General features: G+C 47.7%; 1 protein-coding gene across 8 annotated transcripts in view; it reads right to left on the bottom strand.

Annotated features, from left to right (window-relative positions):
* CPEB1 (cytoplasmic polyadenylation element binding protein 1) overlaps positions 1-27,373 on the bottom strand; it is an 82,354-nt gene extending 54,981 nt beyond the window's left edge. Inside the window, exons 1-2 of one of the 8 annotated variants that reach the window (XM_050968879.1) lie at positions 27,285-27,373; positions 4,736-4,910 (exon numbers count right to left, since the gene is read on the bottom strand). In XM_050968879.1, coding sequence (XP_050824836.1) covers positions 4,736-4,910; positions 27,285-27,299 — 190 coding nt within the window. In that variant the 5' untranslated portion in view covers positions 27,300-27,373. Of the gene's footprint in view, positions 1-4,735; positions 4,914-26,334; positions 26,426-27,153; positions 27,170-27,284 lie in introns of those variants that run through there. The other 7 variants (XM_050968882.1, XM_050968878.1, XM_050968880.1 and 4 more) reach the window with 7 other exon arrangements.
* Between the last annotated feature and the right edge of the window lie 381 nt (positions 27,374-27,754).

Genomic DNA, 27,754 nt, shown 5'->3' with positions numbered 1-27,754 from the left:
GAGCTGCTGGAAACAGCTACTGGAGTCCACACAGAAAGTCACTCTTTAAAGTCTGATATCTGAGATGGTATGCATTTCTTACTATGCAAGTTAAGTAACAATTCTCAGCTTTCCTGATGTTAGCCTAGTCCCTGGTAAGTCACAAGTTACCGTCAACTGTTGAGTCTTACCTGTGTCCGAACTAGGATATCCATGCTATAGCCTGCAGAACTATGGTTAAGGCTTCAAGATAGATGCAGTGCCCCAAAATACAGAACTGACACCAACATGCTGGAGAAGTATTCAAGAGCCCAAACTCAGTGCAGGTGAAGAAATCCAATCAACCTGGCATTTTAGTTGAATATTTCCTTGCAGTTGCAGACTGAATGAGGTGGGGAATGGTATGAGTTGTGATCTGTAGTGTTTTTAATAAGCTTCTAACTTTTGTGACTGAGAAGAAGCTTAAAATAAAAGCTTGGATCCTGCAGAATGACCCTTATGGGCTAGATCAATTCTTGTGAGGTAGGCATTTGACACCACTGCCTTAGGGACTAGCACTATGCCCCATTACGAATTCCAGACCCTCAGAACTGGGGTTTAATTTGAGATAATGGGAAGTGTACTTTCTTCTCTCCCCAAAGAAGAGTTGCTTAAGGCATTCTCCTTATGCTCAAGGGGAATGGTCTTGTGGGTATGACACTGACTGGAATTCAGGAGATCTGGGTTAAACTCCTGGCTCTGCCTTTGACAAGTCACTTCATCTCTGTGCCTTAATTCCCCATCTGTAGATGGAGGATAAATAGTTCATCTGAGATTAAGGACTGGAGCAGTTTAGACTTAGTCCCTGCTCCTAGCACACAGGTCTCCCCCATGCCACTGTCTTTCCAAAAATGCCACCTTTAAGACTAAGCACAGGCAGCAGACTAAACGGCAAATGTTCAGGAGTGTTAGCCTCTAACACAGAACTTGCAGGTATATCAGCCATGTTCTACAGCTAGAGCAGGTGTTGCCAGCAACCAATATAATGCTGTATGGGACATCTGTAACCTGGTTTGTTAGTGACTAACAAACTGAGCTTTGGACAACTTCTGGAGCTATTCATTCATTAAACCTATGAAGCTGTGCAGTTAGTAGGGACAGCCCCATAAAACTCAGCTGTTTGTCTTAACACCGGTTAAGATTAACCGCAAAGAAAACAGTGACCTTTTTTAAAAGGCTGACATACTGGTAGGCTTAGTATGGAGCATTCAGTCCCACTGGTATTAGTTTTTCCTCCATGTGAAACTTAGAGTCTAAATGACTCTCCAGCCATATAAAATACACCAGTCAATTGAAAGCTTGAAGCTTTATCTGCAGAAGGACCACCAAGCTTAGATAGTGTTGTTCTCTTTCTTGTGTCTGCACATCATTCCACCCTTGAAGTGAAGGGTCTTTACATGCATTTGTGTACTTCCTCAATAGCACTAGACAACTATTTAAGTAGTAGTAAAAGGGCACAAGCCCCTTTCAGCATGCATAAAAGGATTACACTCCATGTAGAATAAAGATTGTGGAGGCATCTCATCCTGGATTTTGTTTTGGGCTGGGAAAGTCAATGGAGATTGGCAACAGAAATTAAAGCATGAATGATTCCCCTACTGGGTTAAGTCCTTTTCCTAGCTTTCCCCCCCAGGAGCTTTAGTACTACAGTTTTTATCTATTAAGCTACATTAACTCTTACAGTTGCAAGTTAAGCTCTCCAGTGAAGACAGGCAGTACTTGAGAATGCATGCGGAACCATAATGCTGCCCTTTATGTATGTGAATTATGATCTAGCATTTAGTTATACAACTGCACTATAGGATTTTCTACAGCCAGATACATGTAGCATCTTCTAGCACTATATACTAGAAGGAACTCAGGAATCTTTCCAATACAAGAGGTCTAACTCCCCACTGCCCTGCACAGTGGGTACACAATGCTACCAAATCCAAACAGTGGTATTTTGCAGTCACTTTGCACTAGTGTCAAAACACATGGCAAAAGGGAATCAGGCCCCAGGTGCATGGTGAGTGACAAACAGTTCCTGCAGGATCCTGCCTTTTTCAGTCCTTAAGGGTTTGGACAAAGCAGCTATGACTACACTCCACAAGAAACAGTAAATGAGCTTGACCCTACTGCTTCTGCACAGGGGCAGAATTAGAATCATGTGGACAACATGAGCTTTGTCATTCTTGACTAGTGACAAATTGTACAACATGCATCTGAATGAATTGGGTATTCACCCATGAGAGCTTATGCTCCAATACATGTTAGTATATACGGTGCCATAGGACTCTGCTTTTTACAGACCCAGACTAACATGGCTACCCCTCTGAACACTAATGTAGTTCTCTTTTCTAGCTTAAGTACCATGAACTGGTACTGATTAGACCCCACCTAATGCCCTGTCCCCATGCAAGTGTGCACTCACTGATACAGGACTCTGCATTTCCCAAAATATGGAAACTCCCAGTTCACTGTAAGTGTTCTAATATAAACTAGATAAGGCAGGGCTCCTTCAGCAAAAGCATCTTCCTCTTTGCCAAGAGGACAGACGTAACTGAAGCTGCCCATGCTTGTGAAGTGGCCACACTATCCATAAACTGACTGAGGTGGCTGCCGATAGCTTGGGTCTTGTGGCCCTCTGCCCATGCTGTGTAGATCACATGGCCTGTGCTGACTCGAGCCTTTTTACCAGGAACTCAGCTAAGTGATATACTGCTACAAGATCATAGCACTGGACTGCCACTCCACCATCAACTGCAGTTCAGAGTCTGCAGCATGTCCCTTTGGCTCAGGATGGGTAGCTGCTGCAGAAAGAACCCCAACCCTTGGTTGGGCCTGTCAGTAAGTTTAGGTTAAACTTCAGATTGCTTAAAGACTGACCCAACACTAACAGACACTTACAATTTTATGCCGCTTGGTTTTAAGTATTGTCCTGCAGTGCTTTGCAACCCAAACCATGCAGCATTCTGCTGATGCATGAAAGCCACATGGTTAAAGTGAATGAAAAGCAAAGCAAGCCTACTTTTCATTGTTCAAGCTGGGCAAAAGTGTAAGGAGTGCACAAAGTGGTGAAACACACACCACGCAATTGAAGTTAACAGCTCAACATTTTGTTTTAGGCATTTCACTAACAGTTATGTCCAACTTTTGCAGCACTACTGTATTTTGAGCTGTTTCTAACAAGATGGGAATGGAGGTTTTGGACCCATCATATCCCAGATGTTTCTGCTGCATGAATGCAGGAGAAACCTTAGGAAGCTTCACTCTATAAATCTGGCTTCTTGGTGACATGGATTAGTCATATTTTTAATTAAATATTAGTTTTTATCCACACACCAGTCCAGCAATGTTATCCTCTGTACTTAAGTGAACTGCACCCCTTATTTCAACCTCCTGTTGCAGAGAATGAGATCTGATATGACACTACTCAGGTCTCAGTTGTAGAGAGACCCCTTACATATTTTCTCATTCAGTCAGCATGTTACGGTTTTTGCCAATCCAAGAACCACTTTGGAAAGAGAAGCCAGTGAAGACCACAGCATACTGTGGTAGACAGGGAACAATACTGCCTCCATACTGTAATTACGTAGTGCTTGGAATGGAAGTCTCTTCAGTCACATTTGACATTTTGGATATTTTAAGTCCAGTGTATTGATCAAGGCAAACTTATGCCAAAGTCCCATAGTTTGCCCTTGTGTCATCATGAAGGCTCTCCACAAAGAACCTGGAACTCAAAACGGGGCTGAGTAACAGACGTGCCCATTAAATGAAAGCTGCCCAATTAGTTTCTAGCTTACACCATGCTATGGCAACTGTGCTCCACACTGCCCGGGGAGTAGGATACATCCATAACCAAACCTATGGTTCCTGAAATAGAACACTTGGATCCACTGGCTGAAAGGACCCAGAAGAGGTTTACTAGCAGCAGGCTGGATGAACAGACATCCACTCCCCTTTGGGGCTTGCAAGCATAAGCTGAGTCTTCACTAGGAGCATTTTCCTAGTATAGCTATGTTGGCAAAATTTTAGGAAAGACCAGGCCTAAGGCAAGATCTACACTACAGACCTATATTGGTATAACTACATCACTCAGGGGTGTGAAAAATCCACACCCCTGAGCTATGTAGTTACACTGACCTAACCCCAAAGTAGGTAGTGCTATGTTGACAGGCAAGCTTCTCCTGTTAACACAGCTACCACCTCTTGGGGAGATGGATTAACTACGCCAATGGAAGAAGCTCTATCAGTGTAGTAGTGTCTTCACTGAAGTGTTGCGCAGGTGCAGCTGCACTGCTGTACACAAAGATGAGCCCTAAAAAAGCATAAAAGTAGGCAACTGAACCCAAAATGAGTCTTGCACCAAGCAGATTAGCACCACTGCAAGAGGTGACAGACTATTTTGTTTCCATGCAAGTGTGTGTGTAAACCAGAATTAAGACCCTGACCAGACCAGGAAAAGGGACTTGACCTTTTTGATATTTCTATGGCAGAAACAGAAGGAAACTGTTGAAAGACTCAGGCTCTCATGCATCACAGGGCTGCGCGCACACACACAGTGGTTTCCATGACAAGTCATCTTTAATTACACATCCCACTTGTTAGTACTCTTAAGAGACATTAAGAAATAAGCAAAACAGGTTTACATATTATATCCAGCTATGGAATCCCTGTACTGCAGGCATCTGACATTGCTCTCTGTGCTCTTATGAGCACTAGCCAACCAAGTCACCTGGCAAAAGGTCACGTCTTCCCTTTGTAATGGGTGTCGTGCAGACTCCACTGAAATCCAGAGAGTTATCCAGCATGGCATTTATTCTGCGGAAGATATCTGCATTGCTGCAAGTAGAGAGAGCAGGTGCATCAGGGCTTTCCCAGCAGTCTTTGGTGGTCCTTCCAATATCTTCCTTCTAGGCAGAAAGGGAAAGTGTTAGTGTCTTGCCAGTTAACATCTGACTTACATGGCCTACTTTGACCAAGGTATTTTTCCAGCCATAGTCTGATTTTACATTCAAATGCTTGGTTACTTTTACCTTTAGGCCTCTAGACTCAGGGCTAGTCTACACCGGCAACACTAAAGTGCTGCCGCAGTAGTGCTTTAACATGCCTTTTGTGATCGTGGCGCAGCACTAGGAAAGAGAGCTCTCCCAGCACTCGAAAAAACCCACCTCCACAAGGGGCACAGCTCCCAGCACTAGGGTACTGTTTACAGGGTTGTAAAGTTGCAGCACTGTTAATTGTCAGTGTAGACAAGCCCTTAGAGCCACATCTCAGTACAGTTCCTTGGGTCAGAAGAGCGTCAAGAACATGAGTGAGCAAGTTTGTTAGTATAAAGAATGACCAGTGAAATCAGAACACCCCTCCTCAAGTCTTACCCTGTTCTGTAAGAGAGAGAACCTAGTCAAGCAGGGTCTTGCCTGGGGCTGCACAAGTCAGCTGCATAACTGGGATATGGGACTCAGTTCCTGTCTACCAGTCCTATGATCATATCACAATAGCTACTGAGAACCCTTTCAGCACTGGATGTGCAAGAGGCCACCCAGCTCTGGTTTGACAAGGCCCTGGAATTTGGTATATCCAAAGTACAGGTACATTTGAGCCAATACATGTTTTCCAAACACACACCACACAGATGCCCTTCTGTAGTTTGTCTACACTGCATAGTCTGGGGGTGGGGGCTGCCCATAGATAGATTTTAAGTTATGGGAAGTAGCACTTTCATCACTGCCTTGAACATTAACTGCACACACATGGTGATAGTCTGACCCACCAGTCTAGACACTACCTGTATAAACACTTGTTTCTTCTGAAGAGACTGTCCATACTCCCACTTGTTAGAGGCAAGGAAAAGAAACCTGGGACATTTTGGGGTGCAGCAAAGCTCACATGCCTTGTCTATAGTGGATCTCCCAGGGCTAGCCATGCCCCACTAACAGATTAACCACAACCATGCTTGCCCACATTCAACAGGAATTTGCTGTTGATCACTGTTAGCATTTTCTAACAATGCATTGAGTCAGACTCTGCCTAAGCTTCCCCCTAGCTGCTTGATTTTCACTATCAGGTATGGAGCTCAGGACAGCAATTCCAGGTACTACGGCCCAACTCAGCAATCATAGCAGTAGGGTTAGTGAGAGTCACTCCCTTGCGAAAAAGGGTGGTGACACCTGACTTCATGGTTACCTCTCAAAAGCTACAGGAATGGTTTCACTTGGAGGGAAGTGGGGAAAGGGAGGAAGCAGCACTTGTGATCCTGGCAGACCAGGTGTGAGCTCCTGCCAAGGTTCCCATGTCTCAGTTGAATATTGAAATACAGAGCTGGAACCAGTCTGGCTTACCTCTTAAAATAGGTATTAGAATTATATGAATGTGTTTAGACTTTATGGAATGCTGATGAGATGCTGCATATATTAGTTACCTTACAATACGATGTTATAAATGAAATGTTCAAACACTTGCATTGTAAGCCTCTAACTGTAAATCAGACCGAAGAGAGGCATTAACTAGAATGAAATGCTGGTCCCCTACAAAAAAGGCATTATGCCTTGCCCAACAAGGAAGGTCCATTGACAGACTAATATTCCACTCATCAGATCTCACACAGGAGTCTCGCAAGTGAATTCCTCCCATTGACTAAGTTTGCAGCTCAAAGCCAGGAACAAAACCCATCATCAAGGAGGCACTATACCATTATTGCTTTGACTCTGGGGGTAAGGTTTTCTAGGCATAACAAGAGAATGCCAGTGATGAGCCTGAGGTTCACCAGTGGTCTGTGAGCTCCATTCCGGTGGTCCATGGATAGTTCCCTGTAAGGTGCACACCTGGGTGGCCACACTCCCCAGAATGAAGGGCCACCCACCTAATAGTTGAGCCATGCAGGTGTGGCTCCACTAATTAGGTGCCTGGACCCTGGAGAAGACACATGTAAGGTGAGGTGGTGGCCTTAGGGAGAATGGGGATAGGTGGCAGTGAGGTGAGGGGAATTGGGATGTGCAGGGCTACAGCAGCCAGAGAAAGAGGTGACTTCCCCAGCTACAGGGCTGCAGCTGCCAGGGAGAGAGCACATTGTATTAGAAAGGTAAGACTATTGATATTAAAGTATGAGTTGTGTACTTTTTTGCTTCTACAAATAAAAAAGTGAGAACCACTGTTTGAAGCAACTCATTTTCTTTTCCTATATAATAAACCGGTAGATAGTTTGTTATAGGATTGGCTACAAGTAGTCTATGGTGTGAGATCCAAAGTTCAACTGACCTGGGGTGAGTGGTCCTTTGGGACTGGGAGTATCCTGAATATTGCTTTGATTTATGGTGTAAGGGACCATTACAAAGACAGATCCACCTGGGTGATGGAGAGACAGACTGGGGTGCCCAAAGGGAATGTCCGATTTCCCATTAAGGCTGATAGCACCTGAGGAGTTGATGCCTGGTAAGTGGTTGGTGAAATGTATGTACAGAACTTGCAGCCAATTTGGTGCTTGCATGCTGGTTCTTAAGTCTGCCCGGAGGTTGACACTCATGCTCTTTAGCCACTGCAGAGCAATGTGACAGCACTGTTTGCTAGTCCCCTACCCATCACTCCAGTCAGCAGCTATTAACTGGAATGACAACCAAAGTAAGCTGAGCATTAGCTTGACTTTAAGGAGGAAAAGCGTAACTAAGTCTTGGGCTTTTCCTGTCCCCCCAGAAGCCCTGCCTCATGGTGACCCTCTAGAAGATGGAAGGGGTCACTAGAGAGCAGTGTACTCCCTGGCACCGTCCAGGAGTGTTAGGACTACATTCTCAAGCCCCTGGTGACCCAAGAGCAAGTGCCATGCTTGATCCACACTGTGATATTTGCCCCAGTCATCCAACTGAGGTACCAATGCAACCATGAGTCTGTGGGGGTGCATCTGGATAAGTTCCATGCACAGGCACACAAAAGCTATCACTGAGTCTTGCAGTGAAGCTTTAAAATGGAGGCAGGAAGATGTCATTCCAGAGGTCAGGACTGCAGGAATTGTAAAGGAGTCATTTTCACTATGCAACCCTGGACTCCACAGCCTTTAACAAGCTGGCTACAAAGCCAGATTCCTAGCATGAGAACAGAACTAACGCATCAACAGCAGCAAAGCTGGCACAGAACAGGCTGTTGCAGCTACTAGCCATAAAATCTGCTCCCATTAAACAGAAGGAAGACAGGGAAGCATTCAGCTCTTTAAGATGGAACATGTGCTTGGTCAATACATATTGACTTAGAATTATGCAAAAGGTAGATTCTCTCTTCAGGAATCTTGGGCACAGTCTTTCATATAACACAGTCTCCCTTATTACACCCAGTGGTTGCAGTCTGACTAGTGTTCATATGGGAAGGCTTGCATGCCAGAAGTCACGACATCAGCACAAGATCAAGCAAAGACCAAGGAGATGGATCCTGGACTGATTTTATTTTTAGAAGCCCTGTTGATGTTCTCCCCTGTCAATGCAGCTACCACTGGCTCAGAAGGCAGGATCCACCTGGCAGGTATGAACAAACAAGTCTTTACAACTTTAACCCAAACCCAAGGACATGCCCATGGCTCCTCAGTACAATGGCTCCAGCCGCAGTGTTTTTTGTGCCTGTTTAAACATTTAACTTTAACTTAAGCAAAGAACTGAGAAAGTTGTACTGATGCTTAGTTTCAAGGGCAGTTATAACTTTGAAAACTTTCAAGCCTTCACCATATTTCTTCTAGTTTTTAGAAGAGAAACAGGTATTCTGTAACCCAAACAATTATGATACCTGAGAACTTGCAGATTTGTCAACTCCTACTGTACCAGGTGAAAGCTCGGCAAATGATAAGCATAACTAAAATCTGTTAACACCTATTTAACCCCAGTGCAGCCGACAGCTCCATTATGTCCAAGGACAGGTGCTTGACCGTGGTTTCTTTCCCAAATTAAAGACCTTGAATTTGATTCAATCTGTGGAGTAGAATAAAAAAGCGAAACTTACTCCCCTATTTTTATCTCTAGGGATACAGAGACCAGGGAGCTCCGAGGAAGGACAAGTAGAAAGCAGGGAATCCATGTTAGTGCTAGCTAGGCTTAACTATTGTGGGAAGTTCAGAAGCATGCAGAAGGCCATTCTGTAGGGCATATGGAAGACTCTTTAAAGTGTCAGATCTGGTCTACATTAGGAAATTAAGCTAGTATAACTACACAAAATCCACATCCCAAAGTGATGCCATTAAACCAACTTAATCCTAATGCAGACAGGAGACTTCTCCTGTCAGCTTAACTCCTCTCTTAGGAAGATGGAGAATCTACATAGACAGGAGAGCCCCTGGCATCAGCATAGGTAGGGTCTTCACTGACTCACTACAGTGTTTTAAGTATAGACAAGCTCTCAGTAAAGCAGCTTCCATGCTGATCTGACTGGCAATTCAGAACAGCAAAAAGCAGAACCAACTCAACTTCCAGGCCTTTATACAAAAGCAGCACAAAAGGTACTCTCTCCTTAGATGTCACCTTCAAGATTCAAGTTCAGCTAGAATGACTTACATGATCCGACTTTAAAGTTTAAAGTGTAGATGAGCCCTTAACACTACAGTGGCTCACCTGTACCACTAGTGCTTCAGCGTAGACACTACCTACAACAGGATTCTCCTGTCAGCATAGGCAATCCACCTCTTCAAAAGAGAAGAGTTGGGTTGACAGAATTCTTCCATCAGCCTAGTGCTGTTTACACCAGGGGTTAAACCAGTATAGCTACATCTCACACCTGGTCTACACTACGCGTTTATTCTGAATTTAGCAGCATTAAACTGATTTTATGCTGCACCCATCCACACAACAAAGCCCTTTATTAAGAGCTCTTAAAACCGATTTCTGTACTCCTCCCCGACGAGGGGAGTAGCACTGAAATCAGTATTGGATTAGGGTTAGTGTGGCCGCAATTGACAGCATTGGCCTCCGGGAGCTTTCCCACAGTGCACCATTGTGAATGCTCTGGAAAGCCATCTGAACTCTGATGCACTGGCCAGGTAGACAGGAAAAGCCCTGCAAACTTTTGAATTTCATTTCCCTGTTTGGCCAGTGTGGAGAGCTCATCAGCACAGGTGACCACGCAGAGCTCATCAGCACAGGTAACAATGCAGTCAGAGAACTGAAGAAGCTCCAGCACAGACTGCACAGGAGGTACTGGAACTGATCGCTGTATGGGGAGAGGATTCTGTGCTAACAGAACTCTGTTCCAAAAGACAATGAAAAAACATTTGAAAAATTTCAAGGCCATGATGCAGAGAGGCCACACCAGGGACTCAGTACAGTGCCATGTGAAAGTTAAGAAGCTCAGACAAGCCTACCAGAAAACCAAAGAAGCAAAATGGAAAGTCCAGGGCAGGGCCAAAAACATGCCACTTCTATGCTGAGCTGCATGCAATTCTAAGGGGATCCACCACCACTATCCCACCCCGTCCGTGGATCCTGAGGTGGGGGTGGTAATCGCAGCCATGGCTGAGGATGGGGAAGATGAGGAAGAGGAGGATGACGACCTTGTAGAGAGCACAGCACTCTGTTCTCCCCAACAGCCAGGGGCTCTCTCACCCTGATGGAATTACCCTCCCAAGCAACCATCCCAGACAATGAAGCCATGGAAGGGACCTCTGATGAGCATACCTTGTAAATATAAGACATGGTTTAAAAGCAAGCATTTAATGATTAATTTGCCCTGAGGACTTGGGATGCATTTTCAGCCAGTACAGTTATTGGAAGAGTCTGTTAACATGTCTGGGGATGGAGTGGAAATCCTCCAGGGACATCTCTATGAAGCTCTCCTGGAGGTACTCCAAAAGCCTTTGCAGGTTTCTGGGCAGCGCTCCTTCATTCCATCCTCCATGGTAGGACACTTGACCACACCATGCACGTAGCAAGTAATCTGGTATCGTTGCATGATAAGCCTAGCTGCGTATGGTCCCAGTGATTGCTGGCATTCAAGCAACATCTTCTATCTCGCTGTGTTATCCTCAGGAGAGTGATATTGTTCATGGTAACCTGGTTGAAATTCAGAAATTTAAGTAAGGGGACAGATGGCCATTCCTACTGGGCTGTTTGCCTGTGGCTTAAGAGAAATCCTTCCCTGCAAGTAGCCAAGCAGGGAGAAAGGGGGGTGTGACTGGCGCTGAGCTTTTCTGCATTTGGCTAGCAGGGATCTTTCCTGCTACCAGCCACGCAGTTGGGGAGGGAAAGGGGGGTGTTTAACAGTGATCTTCCATACCAGCCACGAGGTGGTTTCTGCTGCTGCACATTAACAGGAAACAAGCAGCACTCAACAGGCTTTGCTTGCTATTTGGGAAAGGAGGGTGCTGGATAGATGAAGGCTGCAGAAGACGAAAGACAATGGCTTACCATGGCCACATGCAAGCTGAATTCTGCTACCCGGACCTGCGTCTGATCTGCAACAAAGCTGCAGGCACTCACTATTAAGATGCAAAATGCGACCTTGTAGTGAAAACCTTGTAGTGCTATATAAGGTGAATAGTGTTGTTCACCATAAAAACGAACTTGACTATTGTTCTCTAAAATGTCCCTTTTCCCCCCTCCCTCATGCAGCTGCAAGTTTTTCAAGCCTCCCTACTCCGTCCCGAAGGCACTCTCAGATAAGGTGATGGAAAAAAAAGATAAGAAGGTTTTGGAAATCATGGAAGTGACCAGCAATGAAAGAGCTCATCTGAATGAGTGGAAGGATGTGGTAGCAAAGTACAGGAAAGATGCCAGTGACCATGACGACAGGAGGGATGCATGTGAGAAAAGGATGGATGCTTGAGATGAGAGGTGGCAGCAGGAAGATCAGCGGTGATGGGATGCAACTCTGGGGCTGCTGCGTGATCAAACTGACATGCTCCAGCGTATGGTGGAGCTTCAGGAACTGCAGCAGGATCAGAGTGCCGCTGCAGCCCCTGTATAACCACCCTCCCCCCTCACCATGTTCCTTAGCCTCAGCCTCCTCACCTGCCAGATGAGTAAGAACATGTGGGGGTAGGCTCTGTGCACCTGCCCACTCCACCCCAGTGGACAGCCCAACCAAAAGGCTCATTATTATGAAATTTTTAGTGGCCTTTTCCTTCCCTACTATTCTCCTCCCAAACCCCACCCAGGCTACCTTGTCAGTTCTCTTCCTCTTTTTATAATTAAGTAATAAAAAATACATCATTTTTAAATGAGTGACTTTATTTCCTTAGAAAGCAAGCTGTGATTGAAGGGGGAGGCTTACAGGGAATGAATCAATCGGGGGGGGTTCATCAAGGAGACAGTCACACTGTACCCTGGCCAGTGATGAAACTGGTTTTCAAAACTTCTCTAATGTGCACTGCTTCCTAGTGTGCTCTAATAGCCCTGGCGTCTGGCTGTGCGTAATCAGCAGCCAGGTGATTTGCCTCAGCCTCCCACCCCACCATAAAGATCTCCCCCTTACTCTCAGAGATTGTGGAGCACAGCAAGCAGCAACAACGGGGACGTTAGTTTGGCTGAGGTCTGAGCGAGTCAGTAATGTGCGCCAGAGTGCCTTTAAATGGCCAAATGCACATTTTACCACCATTCTGCACTTGCTTAGCCTGTAGTTGAACAGCTCCTGACTGTCCAGGCTGCCTGTGTATGGCTTCATGAGCCATGGCATCAAGCGCTAGGCTGGGTCACCCAGGATAACTACGGGGATGTTGAAATACCTAAATTATTTTCTGGTCTGGGAAGTAATTCCCTTGCTGAAGCTGTTTAAATAGAGTAGTGTTCCTGAAGATGCGGGCGTCATGAACCCTTCCCGGCCATCCCACGTGGATGTTGGTGAAATGTTCCTTGTGATCTACCAGTGCTTGCGGCACCATGGAAAAGTACCCCTTGTGGTTTATGTACTGGGTGCCCTGGTGCTCTGGCACCAAGATAGGGATATGGGTTCCATCTATCACCCCACCACACTCAGTGGATGGCTTTGCTGCAATGGGATTCCCTATGACCTGCACACTTCCCAGAGTCACAACCTTTCATAGCAGCAGCTTAGTGACTGCTTTGGCTACTTGCATCATAGCAGCCCCCACAGTAGATTTGCCCACTCCAAACTGATTCCTGGCTGATGAGTAGCTGTCTGGCATTGCAAGCTTCCAGAGGGCTATTGCCACTTGCTTCTCAACTGTGAGGGCTGCTCTCACCTTTGTATTCTGGCACTTCAGGGCAGGGGAAACTAATCAAAGTTCCATGAAAGTGCCCTTACGCATGCGAAAGTTTGCAGGTGTGGGACGATTCCCAGTGGCTGCAACACTATGCAGTCCCACCAGTCTGTGCTTGTTTTCTGGGCCCCAAAAATCAGCATTCAATGGCTAGAACCTGCCCCATTACCAGCAGGATCTCAAACGCACCAGGGCCTGCAGTTTGAGAGAATTCTGTGTCCATGTCCTCACCCTCGTCGCCGCTCTGCTGTAGCCACTGCCTCCTTGCCTGGCTTTGCAGGTCCTGATTCAGCACTGACTGCACGAGAATGCGTGAGGTGTTTAAAATGTCCATGATTGCTGTCTTGAGCTCAGCAGAGTCCATGCTTGCTGTGGAATGGCATCTGCACAGTTCACCCAGGAAAAAAGGTGCGAAACAGTTGGCTGCTGCTGCTTTCACAGAGGGAGGGGAGAGGCTGTACCCAGAAGCACCAGATGCAATGTTTTTTGCCCCATCAGGCACTGGGATCTCAACTCAGCATTCCAATGGTGGGGGAGACTGTGGGAACTATGGGATAGCTACCCACAGTGCAATACTCAGGAAATCAACACTAACCTCGGTACATGGACACACCGCCAAATTAATGTTATTAGTATGGCTGCGTGCACTCGACTTTATACAATGTTTTACAAAACCGGTTTATGTAAAATTGGAATAATCCTGTAGTGTAGACATACCCTCAGTGGTGTGGATTTCATACCCCATGAGATGTAACTATACTGATTAGAATTCTAGTGTAGACCAGGCCTATGCCAGAATATGTGCAGAGTCACAAGAAGCTCCATTTGTTCAAGCTTTTGTTCAGATTCATAATATGAATATTGCTTCAGTCTCCCATACAAGCCTACAGTCCCTCAAGGCAAAGTCACCTCAAGTGAGAGCTTGACATCAAAACTATGGTTCCAGGGAAGCTGTGCTAGTAATCCTTGCCTTGCAACCCACAAAGCTAGCTGTTTTGCAAGTTACTGCATACAGCTCTACAATCCTTAGAGTAAAGGTAGACTGTTTATACATTTCCCCCTTGCATCTCCCTTGACTCCCCCACCTAGAATATTTGAAACATGACCTTGAGTCATGGACAGGAGAGACTTTTCCACCCAGTATTGACACGATGGTGATGGGAACTCCAGGAACATGTAAAGTTGCATGCAAATTAGATAATAGCTTTCTAGATCTTGGTAGCATAAAGACCACACATCACTAGCACAAGTAGTTTAGTTTACTAAAGCCTACCAAATAAAGAGGTAAGATTCAAATCACTGCAGAGGGACAATTTCCTAATACAAGTGCTAGAACCACCCAGAGGCAGAGCTCTTCTTGATCTGCTGCTCAAACAGGAAAGAATTAGTAGGGGAAGTAAAAATGGATGGGAACTGGGAGGCTGTGACCATGAGATGATTGAGTTCAGGATCCTGACAAAAGGAGAGCAGAAGAATACAGACCCTGGACTTCAGAAAAGCCAACTGACTCCTCAGGGAACTGATGGGCAGGATCCCCTGGGAGAACAACATGAGGGGAAAAGGAGTCCTGGACAGCTGGCTGTATTTTAAAGCATCCTTATCAAGGTAGCAGGAGCAAACCATCCTGCTGTGTAGAAATAGTAAATATGGCAGGTAACCACCTTGGCTTAACAGTGAAATCCTTCCTGATCTTGTAAATTTGTGTGTTTAAGAAGTGGGAGCTTGGAAAAATGACCAGGGAGTATAACATTGCTCAGGCATGGAGGAGTGAAGTCAGGAAGGTCAAATCACACTTGGAGTTGCAACTAGCAAGGGATGTTAAGACTAACAAGAAGGGTCTCTACAAGTATGTTAGCAACAAGGTGGTCAGAGAAAGTGTGGGCCCCTTACTGAATGGAGGAGGCAACCTAGTGACAGGGTGTGGAAAAAGCTAATATACTCAATGATTTTTTTGCCCATCTTCATGATGAAGATCAGCTCCCAGACTACTGTACTGGGCAAAACAGCCCTCTGTGGAGAAAAGTGGTTCAGGACTATTTAGAAGAGCTGGATAAGCACAAGTCCATGGGTCTGGATGCACTGCATCTGAGGGTGCTAAAGGAGCTGGCTGGTGTGATTGCACAGCCATGGGACAATATCTTTGAAAACTCATGTTAATCAGGGAGGTCCTGGATGACTGGAAAAAGGCTAATGTAGTGCCCATCTTTAAAAAGGGAAGAAAGATCCAAGGAACTACAGGCCAGTCAGCCTCACTGCAGTCCCTGGAAAAAATTATGGAGCAGGTCCTCAAGGACTCAGTTCTGAAACACTTCAAGGAGAGGAAACTGATCAGGAACAGTCAACATGGATTCACCAAGAGCAAGTCATGCCTGACTAACCTAACTGCATTCTATGATAACTGGCTCTGGTGATGGGGGAAAAGCAGTGGATGTATTATTCCTTGACTTTAGCAAAGCTGCTGTTAAGTCTTCCACAGTATTCTTGCCAGTAAGTTAAAGTATGGGCTGGACAAATGGACTATAAGCTGGATAGAAAAATGGCTAGATCAGGCTCAGGTAGTGAGCAATGACTCCATGTCTAGTTGGCAGCCAGTATCAAGCGGAGTGCCCCAAAGGTCAGTCCTGGGGCTGGTTTTGTTCAATATTTTCATTAATGATCTGGAGGATGGTGTTGACTGCACCCTCAGCAGATTTGCAGATGACACTAAACTGGGAGGAGTGGTAGACATGCTAGAGGGTAGGGATAGGATACAGAGACCCCTGACAAGTTAAAGGATTGGGCCAAAAGAAATCTGATAGATTCAACAAGGACAAGTACAGAGTCCTGCACTTAGGATGGAAGAATCCCATGCATGCTACAGACTAGGGACCAAGTGGCTAGGCAGCAGTTCTGCAGAAAAGGACCTGGGGTTACAGTGGATGAGATCCTGGACATGAGTCTGTGAGCCCTTGTTGCCAAGAAAGCTAACAGCATTTTGGGCTGTATAAGTAGGGGCATTGTCAGCAGACTGTGGGACGTGATCATTCCCCTCTATTCAGCATTGGTGAGGCCTCATCTGAAGTATTGTGTCCAGTTTTGGGCCCCACACTGGAAGAAGGATGTAGAAAAATTGGAAAGAGTCCAGCGGAGAGCAACAAAAATGATTAGGGGCTGGAGCACATGACTTCTGAGGAAAGGCTGAGGGAACTTGGATTGTTTAGTCTACAGAAGAATGAGGGGGGATTTGATAGCTGCTTTCAACTACCTGAAAGGGGGTTCCAAAGATGATGGATCTAGACTGTTCAGTGGTACTGGATGACAGAACAAGGAGTAATGGTCTCAAGTTGCAGTGGAGGAGGTTTAGGTTGGATATCAGGAAAAACTTTCACTAGGAAGGTAGTGAAGCACTGGAATGGGTTACCTAGGGAGGTGGAGGAATCTCATTCCTTTGAGGTTTAAGGCCAGGCTTGACTTAACCCTGGCTGGGATGATTTAATTGAGGCTTGGTCCTGCTTTGAGCAGAGGGTTGGACTAGATGACCTCCTGAGGTTCCTTCCAACCCTGATATTCTATGATGCTGCCAAAAGCTTTGGTACAAGACCAAGGAAGCAGTGATGAAGGTAAAGTGATACTGGGCTACTCAGACTAAAGCATCAATAAAGGTCTGGAGAACCAGCACCAACAAGCAGCATCTGTGCTGATGCAGAATGAAGTGACAGCATGGAGAACTGCTGAAGCATTAGTCTTTGCAGAGAGGGGTCTTTCTGTACTGGGTTGTCTCCAACTGATTGGCCAGAACCAAATTACATAAAAGGCTGACCAGGTGAGGCTTAAACAAGCCACTACAAGGGTTGTTTAGTTTACCAGAAGTGTTAACAGCCTCATGTCACAGCCAAGAACATATATATATTTAGACATATGAAGCTCCCTGAAGTGCTTACATACAACTACTACTGAAAGAAGAAACAGGATGTGCTAGAGTGACATAGCAAAAGGGAAGCTGGATCACTGGCTCAGTCCTGATGGATGGTGAGAGGGTTTTCATCCAACCTAGAGATGAGTAGTGGGGCTTCAAGACAATGGAAGCGATGACTCAGAAGATTCGTTTGAGGACATGAACCAGTGAGCCAGAGTTGAAGCCCAGCATGAGTTAGTGACCAAACCATCTGACAGCTGTGAGGCTTCAGAGGTGAAGTGGACATAGTTGGAACTCACGATTTTACTGACTTTTTCAGCTGAGACCACATTTCAAGACGCCCAGTGAGACTGAGTGGGGTCTCACTTGGGGCTGAAGTATGCTGATGTACAGGGGTACTGTGCACTAATGCCACTCATGCAGGACTTCCTTTAACCAAAGCTCTCAGCACTGGAACCTGAGCTGGCTCCAACTAACCTTGCTGGAAAAGCTATGTTTTTTTTTAGAATGCAACATGAAGTTTTATAGTGGGATTTGAACAGTTTAAGGAAACAGAACATGGTGTGGTCACCCAGGGTAGTCTAGGCAAAACCAAGTTTAGATTAGGTCCCCACCTGGTCTAGAACACAGTGAGGTTTGTTCCCCACTTACCAAGCAAACTGTTAAGTCCTGAGCACACTGACATAGTTAAGGCAGCAAAATAAGTTAGCGCAGACAAGCCCTAAGCTGTCTAACTCAACATAAGATACCTGGTATCTCAATGTTTCTAATGCCAGTGGAGGTGAACTAGTGAGGGAAGTCTTGCAATCTAGAGTAGACAGGCCTTTAGAAAATCCTTTGGCTGGAAACAGCTGGTCAGAACAATCTCAGAACCATTCTATCAGAGAACACAGCTTTGGTGTTGAAATACTTCATGCAATTGTGTTGATTTTGCCAAAGTTTTGCTTTGAAAAAAGGGAACATGCTGATGTCAAAACATATCATTTGCTGTGTTTTAGAGCAAGTATTTTGACTTGTTTTGACTTTTGTATTGCATTAATAAAGAGTAAAATCAAGATACAGTTTTGATTTTGCCAGACATCAAAAACACCACATTTTGATCACCCAAAGTGATGTTTCAAAAAATTGAGAATTTCAAAATTTTGGGTTTTGGTCCTAATTAGACCACCACAAAATGTCAATCTCAAAGTCCTTTGCAAAAATGGAACTTGTATCCTCTGCACAGCTCTAACTGGAACTACACTGGTTTCAGATGCAGACTGCCAGAGAGCAGACCCCCTCCAAGCACAGCAAGCTTCAGCACTGTAAAGTGCCAGTGTAGAACAGTGCACCAGCAATGGAAGCAACACCCCTTGTGAAGGTGGGTTTTAGTTTTTTTATTTTAAAAGCACTGGGAGAGCTCTCCCAGCACTCTGCCACAACTACACAAGCCATGGTAAAGCATTGCTGCGGCAGTGCTTTAACATTGCCAGTGTAGACTAGCCCGTAGCTGTTCAGAGGGCTTTTCTTATCTCAGTGTCAGCTAGATCAGTGGTCTCCAAAGTGGGGTGCACAAGAGGATCCTTCAGGGTGTGCGGCATGAGGAGTGCCACCGGACCAGTACTGCTTTGGCAGTTCAGGCAGGAGTCCAAGCAGCTTTTTTGTACTTCAGCAGTTGGTGGCAAAAATGGTAGAGCTGGCCCTGTGGTGCAGCAGGGGTGTGCTCTCAAATTTTTACTGGTAAGGGTGTGTAATCAAAAAAGTTTGGAGAACACTTAGCTAGATAAGAGACCTAGACACTAGTGTTCATGTAGCAAGACCTTCTTCCATCAACCAACAGCTTTTCCAGCCTTGTAATTCAGTTCACAAGTGGTAAGTAAAGGAGCAGTTTACAGTTTTGAAGGTGTGAAGGCGTAAAGCTGTACAGCCCTTAAAGCTAAACAGCCATGTTTTCCCAAGGAACTAATGCAAATTCAACCAAACCCCTAATGAGGTTATGGAAGAAAGTGCTTCCAATATGACTGCCAGCTGCCTTGTTAGAGTCAAACACTTCACTTCTCCTGGGGTGCTGACTGTGTGGAAAGTTATAAGTCTGGAACACAAGTTGAGCCCTGACTAGCTGAGAAAAAAGTGCTCAAGGCCCCATCTTCTGTTGCTATGGTGTTTCTACACAGACACTGCCCAATGATTGGAGACATACAAAAGCCACTCTAAGAACTTTACTTTGGCCTCCTTAAATTCCTACCACCAAGTTTAAATGGAGCCTCACATACTATCACAGTAAGGACAAGAGCACTACATTCCTGGGAACAGTGCATCAATCCAATTCCTGGATGATGTGATACTGTAGCACTGACATTTCCATAATTTCTTACTGGAAACTAAGTGTTGGTGTTGAGACCCAGTTAAGGGAATACAAACAGATTAATGAGAAACACATACCTGCTCAGACGTGAGCAGACCTGAACTTAAAAATCTTACTAAAATCTTGATGGATGCCAGCTTTGCATACTGTTTCTTCCCCTCCAAAACCAGCTGCTGCCATTTTGGTGTTAACATGAACTACATTGGGTAATGCCTCTCCCAGCAACCCAGGCTGGGAGAGTGTTCATTAGTGTTCACAAGCAAACACCATATCTATACAAATTGTGGAATGATGTGCACAGCACATTCCTAACAGCATCAATGTTGTCATGCTAGTGCACAGATAGAAGGAAGAGCCATGCTGGCTTCAGCTGCTCTGGTTTCAAACAAGTTAATTCTTGCCAAATGCAGGGAGCAGAGTCCACAATAAAGTGACTGGCCCTGCAAAAAGCAATTAATACTGGCCCTGTTAACCCAGTTACAGTCAGTAAGCAGTCTGACCCAGTTCTCACTCTCCCTGCACTCAGGAGTCAAAGTTTCCACAGCTCCAGTAACATGTCTAAGTAGTCACCTAAGCACTGTGCATCTGAGGCCAGGTCTATACTACAGACCTATATCTGTATAACTACATGCTTGGGGGAGGTGGAGTGAAAAATCCACATCCCCGAGCCATGTAGTTCTACTGACCTACTAAACCCTGGGGTAGCCAGTGCTATGCTGACAGGAGAGCTTCTCCTACCACCTCTGCAGGAGATTAGCTCCAGCATAGGATTGTCTTCACTTAAGCAGTGCAGCTGTGCCCAGGCAGCATTTTACATGCAGACCTGCCCATAGTCTTCCTGTTTCCCCATTTCCTCACCTCTTTCTTCATAGAGTAGAGGACAGGGCAACCTTTCCTTGTTCATCTGGCTGACAATCCCCCTTTCACCCCAATCATCTTGACCTACCTCTCAGGATATACTAGTTTGTGATGACCAATTAGGTGGCCCAGAGGGTTGAGAGAATGTGTTGTGGAGCACATGCTATGTATGCAGTCCTACAGCTTCAGACAAAGTCAACTGTCAGGGGCCTGGTTAGAACATAGGAACCCTGACAAATCACAAGCCCAATGATTGTTCCAGCCAAGTGAAACAAACGATTATAATATTCCCACATAACATTAGGCCAAAACCTTTATACTGTGGAAACATGGGTAAGGCACGCTGTGGTATCATTATACTGCAAAATGGGACTAACTACTGTGCAATTTAGACAACCCTCCCCTTTCCCCTCATGTGGCTGATTCTGTAGTGTAGACAGGACCCAAGCAAGACCATTTGCCTTAACTATCTTTAAGCCAAGGTGTCTGTACCCATGGGCCTAAGCCTGCCTAGCTGATTTTTCTGGATGCCCTGTGGGACATACAAACTGGGGTGTAAAGGCATGAGACTGCTGTGTCAAGATTAGCTACTGCACTGCATTTTAGCAAATGGAATGGAGAGGGGTGAGGCAGAAGCCCAGGAACTGGGAATTGCTGCAAGAAAGGCAATATAGAACAGAGGACATGAGCAGACAGGAGGGTGGAGAAGGAAGAGATACAATGCAGAAACAGTGGCTGAGGAGCAGGATAGTGGACAGTAGAATAGTAAATATTAAAGGCCAGACACCACTCTTGATCTTTACGAACATTTCCCATGAACATTATTGGGCTTTATGGGTGGAGGGAGTCTGGACTCCCATATTCATGCCCAAGTCCAAACCATAAGTAAGCTGAATTTGCTCTCTCGTTTGACATAACTGTCTTAAGTAGCTCTAACAGTGCTCAATACCATTTCCCAGGCCAACAGAGGCAGCACAAAAGAGTAATATATCAGAGGGAGGATACACTCTATTGCATAGTTCAATCTTGTCTATACTAGCCAGGAAGCCAAGTTAAACCGTTCCTGGTAGCAAGATGAACCATTCTGGCAATTACTGATCTGAGATCAGAGCTGCCTATCCACAGCAGCTCTGGAAGATCACCTCTGTAGGCCAGCCTGAGACCAGGCTCAATCTAGCCTCACAGCTAGATGGGCATAACAGATCTGAAAGTTTTGTTGGGTGGAAACTTACAATACTCTGTATTTAACATTTCTTGGGATTTTTTATTTTGAGACCCAGGATTCCCTTGATACATATATCTAAGATACAGAATAAGAACTTTATACTACAGGTCCGTCTGAAAGGAATTGCAAGGAGTTGTGACATTGCTTCAGAAGAGCCAAATGCAGGAAAACTGGATTAGTAAGGTAACTAGTGATGGAACAAAACAGATTAGGAAAAGAAAACAAATTCCAATGGTACCAATTTAAAAGAAGTCCACAATGGCATCTAAATTGAAAGCAGCCACAGGAAAGATCATGGCCAGTATAATTCAGGACAGTGGCTCATCCTTTCCAGACTACTGTACCACTTTCAGGAGTGATTTGTCTTGCATACTCCAAGTTTCAACTCACTTAAAATTACTTCTATACAAAAATAAGTGTCACAGCACACAGTTACTGACAAATTGCTTCCTTTCTCATTTTACCACATTATAAAATCAATTGGAATAGAAACACAGTACTTACATTTCAGTGTATAGTATCTAAAGTAGTATAAACAAGCCATGGGTTGTATGAAATTTTAGTTTGTACTGACTCTGCTAGTGCTTTTCATGTGGCCTGTTATAAAACTATGCAAATATCTAGACCATAATAGAATATCAGGGTTGGAAGGGATCTCAAGAGGTCATCTAGTCCAACCCCTGCTCAAAAGGATTGAACTCAACCCTGGGTTTAGGCAGGCCAATGGTCAAACTACTGAGCTATCCCTCTCCCTCCAAGATGATTTGATGTATCCCCTGGAAGACCTCTGCACACTGCTGGTTGAGAATTACCAGCTCATGGTGTATCTACACTAGTAAGGCCATAGCAGCAACTGTTCCATGGCAGCTTAGATGCTTACTACTGCAAGTAAAGTTACCTCAGACAGCAGCTAGGCCAACGGAAGAACTCCATCAGCCCAGCAGCAAAGAGGAGGTAGTTCTAAGAGCTGCTTCCCATTGGAGCCAAGTGAAGTTGGGGCTTATGGAGCTCCCCCCCCATGGCTTTTGGTCCTGACTAGTCAGCTTAACTCAGCAGTGGGCAAACTTTTTGGCCTGATGGCCACATCAAGGTAGCAAAACTGTATGGAGGGCCAGGTAGGGAAGGCTGTGCCTCCCCAAACAGCCTGGCCTCCACCCCTATCTGACCCCCTCCCATTTTTCAACCCCTGACTGCCCCCCTCAGAACCCTCTGAGGCATCCAGCACCCCCCTGCTCCTTGTCCCCTGACCACACACTTCTGGGACCTCTCACCCCTTGTCCAACCACCCCCAAGACCCCACCTCATCCAACCCCACTCCTTGACTGCCTCAACCCCTATCCACACCCCCACCCCAACTGGCCCCCAGTACTCCCACACTTATCCAACCCCCCCGCCCCTGACCACCCCACCCTAGAACCTCCACCCCATCCAACCATCTCCACTCCCTGACAGGACCTCCTGCCCCTTAATCCAGCCTCCCCCACACTCCCTGACCATGCCACTCAGAGCAGCATGTCTGGCAGCTATGCTGCCTGGCCAGAGCCAGATATGCTGCTGCTCTGCCCTGCAGGAGCACACCACCTCACTGCACAATGCGCTGCCTGCTGGGGAGGTGGACAGTGGGGGAGGGGCCAAGAGCTAGCCTCCCCCATCAGAAGCTCAAGGGTTGGGCAGGACAGTCCTGTGGGCTGGATGTAGCCTGCAGACCATAGTTTGCCTACCTCTGGCTTAACTACATCTCAGGGGGAGTTTCACATCCCTGAGCCACACTACTACGTTGACCTAGTTTGGGAGAGTAGCTCAGCCCTCAGCTGTGGCAGCAAAGAGGCAGTTCTCAGAGCTGCTGCCCACTGGCGCCAAGGGAAGTTGGGGCTTATGAAGCTCCCCCCATGGCGTTCAGCCCTGACTACACTACAGACACTGCAGTAGGACAGCCACAGCACAGTGCACTGTAGCGCTGAAACTTTCTACAGCAATGGAAGGTGTTCTTCCATTACTGTGGTAGCATTTCAAGCATAAACAAGACATTTATGTGAAGTGTTAATCCTATTGGTGTAGGACAGGTAATCCACCTCCCCAAGAGGTAGTAGCTAGGTCAATAGAAGAGTCCTTTCATTGACCTAGAGCAGTCTAGGCCAGGGTTAGGTCATCTCAACTGATCAGGCTTGTTGGTAATCCTGCAGCAGTAGCTAGGTCAACAGAATTCTTCCACTGACCTAGCTATGTCTACACCAGGGGTTAGGTTGGCATAGCTCCACTGCCATTCACAGCTCTGAGGGCCATGCTACAACTTAATTTTTAAATGCAAGACCAGGCCTTTGTCTGGGAGTCTCTCCAGCTGCTGCAGCAAAGCATCTGACCCCACCCCTAGTCTGACCCTGGACTATCTAATGCAACAGTGTTCTTTGGGGGAGACAAGATAAACACCCCTGGCTATTGTTAAACACTACATTATATCATTACAGCACTTTGGACAGAATCCCCAATATCATTTAATGCTTTAGGTTACCCACTTTCTTATCTAAGACAAATAAGCTGTGCTATAATTAGACCACTATATTGCATCACCAGAGCCACTCAGCTAAGCAAACAGTCATCAGGTAACTGAAAAGTGGCTTGACAAGTTGGCGTGGCATACAGCCTAGTGCTGGGGAGACCACTGCTAACTTCAGTTCATGTGGAGCATCATTCAGCAAAGTTGAGTAGCTCCTACAAGTAAGGGCTCCAAGGTATGGTTCAGGTTGGAGCAGTACATGGCAGTACAGTGGCACATTTCTGAAGCTCTCTTGTTCTTCAGTTTTTGAAAAGCATATCTAGATGTTATGGTTGTGAACAAAGCATCAAAAGCAAGCTCAGTATAACAAATGTAGAGACAGATGATTCTTCAGGCAGCCTGGAACAACAGAGGTCTGAACAGCCCCATTCATCAGTAAGGTGTTAACCCACATGCTAAATAATTTAAATCTCAAAACTGTTAGCTATTTCATGCCTAAATAATGTGGGGATCCGATCTGCACAATTTGTGAGCAACACCTAATTGAGGCCACAAGAAGGGAGCATTTTTGTACCACTCTCTCCTCTACCCCACTCCCAATTAAGCAGCCAAGCAGCTCTCAGAGCACACAACTGTACTTTGATCATGTGCACTAAAACTCACTCAGACAAGTTTGGAAGATAATCACCCTCCATCTCCCCCCCACATTCAAAAGTAGGTGTGGGTACAGGCAATGGAGTTAAGGGGCACCATGGTTGTGGACCAACCACTTTTTGGACAGAACAAATCTGAATGTCTGCTGATCCCATGCACCAGGTTGCAATGCCACTCAGATTGTGTAGAGCAGTGGCTCTCAATCAGGGGCCCAGGAGGTTTCAGAAAATAAAACAAGAGAGCAGGACAGGCATTAGACTTGCTGGAGCCCAGGGTAGAAAGCCTTGCTGCTTGGGGCTGAAACCAAAACCCAAGCAACTTCGCTTTGCAGGGCCCTGGGCAATTGCCCTGCTTGCTACCCCTGCCCTAATGCCAACCCTGGCTTTTAATCCACTGGACATGCAGAAAAAGTGTTGCTATAAAAATTCTATGGCCCACCTGTGCCATGCAATTTTTATAGCACATCGGGGGGCTCAGAAAGATTGAACACCCCTGGTGCAGAGGTTCATGGGCCAAAGAGGTCAGGCTGTTGTCAGGGGCAGCTGAATGGTAAAGGGGGGGAAGATTTGCCCCCACCTTTAAATGGGGCTTCACAGCCCTTAGGTGTGGAGAAAGATTGCACAACTGTCTTCCCGTTTTAAGCACAGGTACTTCCATCTCCAGGGGCAAGGATCTGGCTCTTTATACAAGCTCTAAATTCAGAAGAGCTGAGAACAGCTTTCATTATGATGTGTGAAGGATTGAGGACCCATATCCTCTGTGTACTTCTCCAAATCTCAGTCTGAATACACACCTTCTAGCCAGCGATCATTACAGGAAAACAAATCCTGAGAGGTCTGCTTGAAGGTTTCCCTGGTGACATCCTAGCCATTTGTGCCCTAATAGGCAGCAGCAACTATGGCAGACTGAAACTACCCAGTGTTTTTATCTGACAACGTCTTACGGTGTGGAGACCTTTCTTCCCAAGGGATTTAGTGTTTTCTTCACAAGCCCCCCAATGTTCAGATTGAGCTGTACCTTTGTAGAGAGGTTCTCTGCAATCAGTCTCCAAAGGTTAACCAAGAAAAATAACAGGCAGTGAAGCACCAAGTGCTAGCCTCCTTGCTCACAATAGGACAGGATAAGGGAAACGAGCAGAGATTCAGCCTAAGCCCGAAGGGGGGCTGGCAGAAATCATAGCAAAGTAAGGTACACGATAGAAGAGATCTGAGCCCAAGTACTCATGCCAATTCCTTACCATAACCAGTTAATTCAAACTTTGGTTTTCCGACCACCTTTCCTGTCAGTCTAAGAAGAGCGCTGTGCTCACTCCCATACCCCACAGCAGCAAATGCAACAGCACGGAACCGCGGCTCACGCTGGACCGGCCTTCCCCGCCGAGCGGTGCCTCTGGGCTCCCCCGCCCCACGCTGACAGCTGCTCTCACCCGAGAAGCTGGAGACAGTCTGAGCCCAGGGCCTGTGCGCATTGCCGAGCGGCGCCCGGCAGGGGTGAGTGACCCGCAGCCAGCGCTGCCGGCCCGGCCCGGCCCAGCGCCCTCCCCAGCCGCGGATGGGGGAGGCACAGAGAGCCCGGACTCGCGAGCGGCTCACCCTGCCCCGCCGGCTGGGCCCCTCACCCACCGCCGCGGCGCCCTCGGGGCATAGCAATGACCAAGCATCCTCCGGCCCCGACCGGCCCTCACCTGGCGGGCTCGCCCTCCTGCTGCCGCAAACAGGTGCCGCTGTCCCGGCCGGGCCGGGCGTGTCAGCGCCGGGGCGGCCGGGGGCTCCGCCGCGGCTGCAGCTCCGGGCTCCTCCGCGAACGTGTGAAACCACGTGAGGGGGGCGGCCCGGCTGGCGCTGCAGGGACCGGCCCTTAAAGGGGCCGAGCGCGGAGCGCCCCGCCAGGACCCCGCCCCACCGCTGCGGGAAGCTAGCGCCGTCCTGCTCCCCAACCGGCGCCAGGACACCCGAGCCAGGCGCCCCGTAAACTCGCGAGCTGGAGCGAGCCGGGCAGGGCGGCGGGCTGCTCCCCTCCCAGACACGCAGCCGGGTCCCACAGCCCGTGCACGCCACGCCAGCGGCACCGCGGAGAGGGGAGCCCGGGCCCGGCCACTGGACGTTGCGCAGCGAGGGTGGAAGCTCACACGCACTCTACCGGCCCAGCACCACAGCTCGCAGCCGGGCTGCAGGAGGAGCTAGAGGGCGGGTCTCGCTGCCCCAGCGAGCCGCTGACGCCGGCACCTGCTGGCCATTGCACCCCACGCCCCCCGCTCCAGGCCGGCCGCAGAAACTTCCGCAGAGCGAGAGCGGCAAACTGCCGCGGTCGGAGCCCAGCAGGTCTGGCTGCGCCACTGGTGCCCCGCAGCGCTCGAGACCTGCCGCCGCTGGGCGGCCCGCTCCCCTCGCCAGTCCCGCCCGCCGCGAGCCAGGGGGGCTGGGCAGGGCTCAGACACAGCCCCGCGGGGGGGTGACGTCTGCCCCTCACCCCGCCGGAGCAGCCGCCCCCACCTTGTACCTACCGCCAACACTTCGTCACGAGGAGTCTCGCGCCCCGCCCCCTCCCGCGAAAGCCAACACGCGGTTCCGCGCCGGCCAGCACGTGCCGCCCCGCCCCCGGGGCTCGGCGGGGGGAGGGGCGCGGCGGACTCACCAGCGGGAAGGCCATGGGGCCGGGCGGCTGGGGTCGCTGCGGGGCGGGTGGGGCTGGCTGGTCTCTCGCACCAGCAGCAACAGGCGCTGCTTGGCCCCGGAGGATTTTATAGCCGCCCGCGCAGGCGGTGCCCGCTTCCCGGCGCCCAGGGGGCGTCGCCAAAGGGCGGGGCCGGCCGGCCCGCCCACAGCCGTCGCGCCCGCCGCGGGGCCCCAGCCCCGGGGAGTTTGCAGACTCTCCTTAAGGAGTGTTAAAGGGAGCGCTGCGCGTTCCTGGGCCTGGCTCGGCAGCTGCGCAGCGGGGGAGCTCAGACTCCTGGGTTCTGCCCTGCCTCTGGGAGAGCAGCGGGACCTAGTGACTGAGGGGCTAGGAACTCGGACTCCTGGGTTCTGCCCTGCCTCTGGGAGAGCAGCGGGACCTAGTGACTGAGGGGCTAGGAGCTCGGACTCCTGGGTTCTGCCTTGCCTCTG

Source organism: Gopherus flavomarginatus, chromosome 9 (assembly GCF_025201925.1).
Source record: "Gopherus flavomarginatus isolate rGopFla2 chromosome 9, rGopFla2.mat.asm, whole genome shotgun sequence".
Classification (NCBI taxonomy): Eukaryota; Metazoa; Chordata; order Testudines; family Testudinidae; genus Gopherus; species Gopherus flavomarginatus.
The sequence above is the reverse complement of the archived record's forward strand: the minus strand, read 5'-3'. Positions and strand labels throughout refer to the sequence as shown.